The 7,650-nt window shown below is 36.1% G+C and overlaps 1 protein-coding gene across 4 annotated transcripts; it reads right to left on the bottom strand.

The window, feature by feature from the left end:
- Positions 1-907: 907 nt before the first annotated feature.
- Positions 908-7,376, bottom strand: LOC103500681 (uncharacterized). Of its 4 annotated transcripts, none has more exons than XM_008464064.3 (13): positions 6,815-7,376; positions 6,210-6,365; positions 5,908-6,120; positions 5,737-5,826; positions 5,497-5,613; positions 4,794-5,063; positions 4,356-4,512; positions 3,651-3,728; positions 3,106-3,206; positions 2,790-2,960; positions 2,498-2,572; positions 2,036-2,143; positions 908-1,326 (listed from the first exon to the last, which is right to left on the bottom strand). In XM_008464064.3, exons 1-13 carry the CDS (start codon positions 7,196-7,198, stop codon positions 979-981), a joined length of 2,268 nt encoding a protein of 755 aa, XP_008462286.1. In that variant the 5' UTR covers positions 7,199-7,376; the 3' UTR covers positions 908-978. The 4 variants fall into 4 exon arrangements, with proteins under 4 accessions (XP_008462286.1, XP_008462285.1, XP_008462288.1 ...); XM_008464063.3 differs by having other exon boundaries at positions 3,651-3,737; XM_008464066.3 differs by having other exon boundaries at positions 3,651-3,737; positions 6,210-6,352; positions 6,815-6,963.
- Positions 7,377-7,650: the final 274 nt, after the last annotated feature.

Below are 7,650 nucleotides of genomic sequence, written 5' to 3' on the forward strand. Positions count from 1 at the left end.
CCATGGTTTGAGGAGTTCTAGGTCAATTGATTGAGATGGTAAATAGATACAAATTGAAAAATAATTGAGTTTGCTTGGTATAATCCCTATTGTAGCTTCAAGCACTATAAACTATTCCGACATTGCCAAAGTTATACATAATCGTAGGTTGACATTGTAAATAAGCCACATTCGACCACTCAAATGAAAATATGTAACTTTCGAAGAAGAGTCATGGCTGTAACTTTCTGTGATCGACTTAACTATACTTTATTCATACTAATACATCATAACTATACATTATTCATACTAATGCATCACAATGTGATGGGTTGGAACCAAGACAATGTGAGGTTCTTTAATCCCAATTGAGCTCGAAATGCAAAGACTTGACCCACATGCCAACAACCCAAAACAAACGAACGTGTATATCCATTTAAACACTTAAAATTTCAAAGGTTTATCAATTTATATCTAACGAACGTGTATATCCATTTAAACACTTAAAATTTCAAAGGTCTATCAATTTATATTCTTCGTTGAATTTCATAAAATAACGTGTGAAAATTATAACAATTTAAAATAAACTCGTAGAATATCATAAATTAATCAATATAACATCCTTATCTCTCAAAACTATCGATACATCATATTTTACCTACGTCAAGTAAATCTATGCACTGACGAATTTCAAAAGTAGTCAATTTGGATTTGATTTTTTTATTCAACGATCCATGATATAAAGAACATCTTCCAAACATTATCAAAATAGTTTCTAAAATATAACAAAAGTATTGGAAGTTTAAATCTTCCTTCCCTTCAAACAAACTTTCACTCAAACAACACAACTTCATCTACGTTTTCTTAGAACACAATTAGTAGCAAACATAATATCAATTAATCACACAAATCATTGTGCGGTGAAGGATTAAAAAATTACCATTATTCACCTTATGAACATGGTAAATCTATTATATTTATATATATATCTTGTTAACATCAGAAGCAGTCACATTCGAATAATTCAAAGCAGCAATTAAAGATTTCACAGCAAGCAAGAGCAGCAGTGAGTTGTGTAAAAGCCACAACGCACCTGTCATTCATGTACATACAAGACTTTATGAAACACAAGCAACAGAATCGGTCGATCAATCTCGAACAGCAATTTGTAGCGGCTTTCACCAATAGATCTGTAGCTTGAGTTGCTTTTATTTCCTTTCCTGGCTGCAGATTCTCCGCGGTTGCGGTCAAGTTCCCAAACCCGACGCCTTGGTTCCCTAATAAAATGATCTTTTGCCCCTTCCATTCTACCTTATTCGACTTCGTCAAGTCGAATCTCTTGCGCATCTGTTTTATGTAACAACATGAAATTGGTAAGTTGGTGTTTTGGGAAAAAAAATCTTCTTGTTACTGTTACAGGAGTAAGCAGAAAAGGAGTACGAGAATCAACGTGGAAAAATTCAAAACCAGAGAAAAAAAATCATAGACAAGAGAGAAATTCATTGCGTGGAAATTAGTACAATCACACGAAAGTCTCTAATAAACCCAAATTGCAATAGCATTCTTTCAAGGCAATGTGCTACTGATACGACTAGACTATTATACATTTTCTTAAAGTGTGTTTCAAATTGGTATGATTTGAAACAAAAGGCATAGGCTATTTGGAGCTCATCATTTTCATCAATCTTCCATATACAACAGCTAGCTTCTTGGATGAGTTGAGATTGTGTTCAAAAAGGGAAGGCAAAATTGGAGAAGATTTCAGCATTCTAAAGAATATGGGTTGTAAAAGAATCCCAAATGGTTAGATTTTTCACCCGAATGCTTAGACAGTGGAACAAAAGTATTGAACGACTATTGATTGACTTGTTATATAGTTAGAGGTTCGAATTCTTACTCTCATTTTGACACGGTGTTATGTCGTATACAATAGTTTTCATTCATCTCTCATACATAAACATTATAAAAGAGAAGGAATCCTAGATATATTCTTCCGGCCGCTCAAATATACTCATAAAAACAAGGGCAGAGTCCAGAAGTTTAGAGGAAATCGAACCTCTTGTGAGATGATGGATGGTGGAGCTTTTTTCCCTTCCTTGGCCAGCACTAGAATCAAACGTGTATACTCGGACGGGAACCCAGATTGTTTGCTCAATTTTGCAATCTGGAAGAGGCAAATCAAACAAAATTAAACCGGGATTAGATAAACTAACACTAATGTGAATGATACATACTCAGTATCATGAATGATGCTTAACATTATCCTCAATCTTTTTCTATTTCGATGGCAGGCTAAAAGCTTAAAAGAATGTCATTCAAGCTGAAAAATTAGTACAAGCTATTGTTGGTTGGAGAGACTGTGATTCAGGCGTTCAAACTAAAACAACCTTCAATGAGATGCTACATTAAGTGTGACCTAGTAAATTTAATTTCTTTGTATCAACCACATTAAAAATTCCATTCACCAAGACCATTATGGTTGACCCAATAAACAAATAGCCACGCTAAAGCGACCAACCTTATCTTGGAGGTCCTTGCTTTCTAATAACCATGCATGTGAAGTCATTATATCAATTTGTCTTCTCGCAAGTACCTGCAGTGGAAAGAGGGGGTAAGAGAAGGGAAGGCCTTTTCAAAAAGCGTGCAATACAATTTTCAGAAAGTCGAAAATTTTGCGTCTTCTAAAACATAATTATGATATTAAATTTGTATGTTGACGAAAGAAATCCGAAAAAGAAAATTCTGATCGATCATCATTTGAACTAATTCATTAACGGATAGTATATGTAGGAAGAAGGAAGAACCATTACCCTATCAAGAAGCAGTTCTTTCGCTCTTTGAGGTTGGAGATGGATTGTGGAATTGCTCATATCCGCTGAGGTGCCACTAACTTTGAACGATTCTGGAAAGCATCCATTGTATCGGCCTGATATTATCAATGGACTTCCACATGCAAGGTCTGGAATTTGAGTCGGAAACAACTACACAAAATCATCATGTTGGAAAGGGATGTCAAGAATAAGATGCAGCCAGAAAAATAAGAAAATAGTTTCTGCGTGGAAGAAAGATAGCAACTATGGAAAAGTAGAACTGACAACAGAAAGGAGCTGTTCAAGAATTATGAACCTCGAATGAATCAAGATGCTTGAGAGCATCCACAGTGATGTTGGCGAGAAAGACCGATGAGGCTTTTGTAAATAATGTCTGGAACCGAGAATCAATCAAATCTGGCGCAACAGTAAGTGCTCTGTAAGAACATAATTGAATCTAGCACATTTCCCGTACTTTTTTTTCTTTTGTCAAAAAAGACGAAGAAACTAGATGGATGAACAAATTTAAAAAATATGAAAATTGAAAACTTAAACGGCTCTTACTCGGAAAACGACCACCAAAACAGAAAGAAAAATCATGGCTTTATTTTTATGTAACAAAGATTTTTTCATATGAAACATGATTTTTAGTCTAATGAACATTGCATCCTAGTATCAGAAGACCAATAGGAATCTCTACCTTGCCATTATATGGAACCAAAAAAATTTCCTTTCGGAACGATTTATTGCTTCAATTCAAGAAAATTACGAGAGTGCCACTAGAACATCGGAGGGCCGTGGTAAATTTTATGGATCATTTAACATCAATGACGAAACCTAGTCAGAGAGAGAGATATTCACCTACATCATAAGCAGCATCATAAATCCCCCTTCCAATTTCCGATAGCATTTGTAGGAAGTAATGGTTACAAAATGTTCCTGGAAAAGCTTTAAATATCAATAAACGTAAATTTCAGATCGAATGCAAGTAACTTTTCACATTTTAGATTAGCCAAATTAATTGGCGGAAGCAGTTAATGAGCGAATGAAAATACAAATTAAACTTTCCAATTATTAATTTACAATTTAAGTACCATTCAGTACTATCATCAGTTTTGGTGGGTCTCTGGTAATTAGTACAAGATATGTTAATGCGGTGAAGTTGACTGCCCAACAATGAAAGAGGGGGAAATGAAGAGAATAATAACGCAACTGTCCTAAGAAGACGTGCGATAGACCAAATGTTCTTTTTCCCAAATCATTACGTAAATTAAAATCAAAATAGGGTAGTAAATTTAACAGTTGTAGGGCCCTGCCCTGAGGGTGTCCTAAGATTTGACAATAATTCAAGCAATATGGCTATCGATTTGATTCACTTTGTGCGGGGGTCCCCTCTCCAACGGTTAAGAGGCTAAATCCTTTTCTGGAAGGACTTGAATTTAAGCAGAACTTAAAAGATTATGCCAGCTAAGTTAATTGGAAATTATTTTCTATTTAGGTTTTTACTCGGGAGTCAAGTATTTCTAAGAAGGAATATACATTAAGAACAGTAAGGCAAGGTCTTACCAATACCAAAAGTACACAGACGAGGAGAGATTGTATTTCCACTCTTCAAAGAAGCTTTCACAAGATTACATATTTCTCTCTCGTTATCGACAGAACCGTCGGTAATGAGGAAAATGAGGGGAATTGAGTTGCCCGTTTCAGCCAACATCTTTATAGCCTGTAATAGAATAACACTGTTAACCAAAATCCCTATGAAGACGACAAAGTGAAAATTAATGTAAAACACAAATTAATTGCCAATTAAACGTAATTCATTTGGATTGGTGATCACAAATATCTTCTAATAGTCGAAAGTTCAAATCCACACATTTGTAATCTTATGTTTTTTTCCCTAAAAAATCGAACTTCTCAACTCTAGCAATAAAATCCTTCCCGTCCTTGGCTACTGTAATTCTCAATTAAAAGGTAATGTAGTTAATGCTTATGGGTTAAGGTTACCTGTTCCACTGGAAGCAGGATGTTAGTACCACCATTAGCCACTAAATTAGCGTTAATCCAATCTGTTGCCCTTGTAATTGCTTCCTTGGTTGCTTGCTCCATCGATAATGAGAATAATTTAGTGTCTCCATTGAACCCTATTATGTTAAATGCATCTTCAGGATTCAACTTTGAAAGCGATGCAAGCACAGCACGTTTTGTACTCTCGAGAGGACCATCCTTCATGCTTCCACTTATGTCTATAATAAATACTACTTCCTTTCTGAAAACCTAACAAAGAAACAGAGAGGCGTTAAAATAGGACCTACCAAATCGATAACACAATAAATTGTCAGCCAACCGAAGAAAAAAGAAGGGCCTGGACTGGATACTGACCGGAAGAGGTATAAAGATTGTTAGTTGAGTAACCTAACTAGTACGTTTCAGTTTAATTCACCTCCCTATATAGTACGTTTCAAATTTCTCGATTAACCAAATAACTGTGAATCTTAGATTTGGATTTCCGTTCCAAATTATGCAATGTCCAAATTAATTAAAAATGATAATAAATGAATTAAAAAATAAAAAACTTTTGGATTCATAAGACATACATGAGCATAGCTCGACGGTAATCGAGTTTGAATTTGAGATTCAAATTTTACAAAATAGTAAAAACGAAATGTTTTTACTAAATAATAAAAATGAAAAGTGAACAACAATAAACCTGCCGATTGTGATTCTGGCCAGGAAAAATGTACAGACAAAACATGTCTCTTTGATCAAAGTCATGAAGAGAAGGCGTTTGGAGAAGCACACCACCAAACAAGTCATTAGGAGAAATCTGCCAAAAGGGTAGAAACTAGACTTAAACAAGAAGCCTTTTGCAACTGGCAAAGTTTTGCGTTTCTCAAAACCAGAAATTCTTCCAATTTCTTCTTATAGAATACAAAGAAATGATTCTTACTGAGTATGAGAGATCAAAATCCATATTTGACCATGCTGAGACCTCTGCTTCATTTGAGAAACTTACGTTACCAACTTCGCGTCTTAGTATCTTGAAGGTGATAAAAAAGAAAATTCAGTCATATTCAGTAAATTCTAAAACTAATGTTATCTAGTGAAACGTTTGTATTACCTTCATCGGATGGCTTGTATGTTTACATACAACTTCTGAAGAAATACCGGAATTTATATGCAATAAGATCTTTTGACTATTCTTGCTTTTTTTGCCGGGAGGAACTAAATATGCTGGAAAACTGAAAGGTACACTGAGACAGAAGAGATCATCAACGTATGGTATTCTCTGGGACCAATTGATTCGAACCGAAAGTGTACAGCCACCTTCAACCTGGAGCACAATTGTATCTGATTTATTCTTGAGGTAGAACGAACAGCAAATCATGATGAAAATCATATGCAGGATTAAAGCGATGTAACCTTGGGAATTTTTAATGTGTATATCCGACGCCCTTTCAGAAACTTTCCATCTTCAGATTTCGCCAGTTTCTCTATAGCTTCTGCGTCTTCCATGGAGACTAATTCAGTCCGATGAAATGTTCCAGTAACGTCGACTTCAACACCTAGAAGTGAACCCTGTTAGCCACAATGTTTTTCTTCAGAACGAAAAACAAAAATGGAAAGAGGAAGGATAGGGACTTATGCAGCTCGTCATTGAAACGGAAGTTTCAAAAAATTGGAGGAAGATTTTTATAACATTCAACCACTCTTTAACATACTTTCAGGAATACGATCAACAAAGAGAAGCTCTATTGCGTTTGATTGATGAATTAACCTTCCAGAATCTCAATCAAATTAACATCGGACTCAAAGCAATTTCAGAACTCAAAACTTCACGAAGCATTTTCAAAATAGAATTCCAGGATTACTCTTAAGTAGCAACATCTGCAACAAGAGTAATTCCAGAACAACTCACACAAACAATCTCTCCCATTAATTTGATGAACCATGACTACAGATTGACCAATACTACCAAAACCAATAAATTCAACGTTTCAATATATAACCAAGAAACAACTCGCTACCTGCTCTCCCATCGGCACCGCAATAAGGCACTCACAGCTTTTCCCCGCCATCACGCAATGCACGCGCCACGTTCCGTTAACGCCAATGAACGCAGTATCGAAACAGCAATTGATTTCCATAGAAACTCCATTCATATGCAGCGGAATTAACGCCGGCGGTACACAGCGCCCGTGTACGTAAGGCTGGTAGCTCGGAACGTCCGGATTGTCCACAATTGTCGGTTCCGGTATGACGGCGTACACCATCGGAGCCCTCGGAAGGTAATCCTCCGACACCCTAGACATCTGGCGTGCTAAAGCCGCCGGCGCCGATCCTTTTCCATAGTAAATTCGCTTTGACAAATGGAGACCGTACTCGACAGAATTGGAAAACTCGGTAGCCATGGGGAATGAAAGTTGGAAGAAATGTGCAGAGAGAGATTTATACAAAGAAGATAAAGAGAATTGAGGGAAAAGATAAAGTGAAAAGGAGAGTAGATGAAAATAGGAGCCGTATGGTAGCCATTAATGGGATGGTGAGAGATTCAGGTATACGAGAGTTGGAAGTGAAAAACAGTGACGAAGAAGATGAATATAATTTATCCTTTATTTTTTTCCTTTGTATGAGGACAAAAAACGGAGGGAAATATTGCTTTTAAAACATATTGACCAATGGGTGTGAACCACGTGGAATAATGAGAACGTCTTCACCGAGTTGTTGCGATGCCAATTGGGGAAGTTACGTTCTTAACCTTCGTTAAAATAATCTGCTGCGGTATTCATTAAGTCTTGTACCGTACCCTTCATTATGAGATTTTGCCACGTCACGGTGTAAATTTTCAATAAAAAACAACAAA

This window comes from Cucumis melo, chromosome 1 (assembly GCF_025177605.1).
Source record: "Cucumis melo cultivar AY chromosome 1, USDA_Cmelo_AY_1.0, whole genome shotgun sequence".
In the NCBI taxonomy this organism is placed as follows: domain Eukaryota; kingdom Viridiplantae; phylum Streptophyta; class Magnoliopsida; order Cucurbitales; family Cucurbitaceae; genus Cucumis; species Cucumis melo.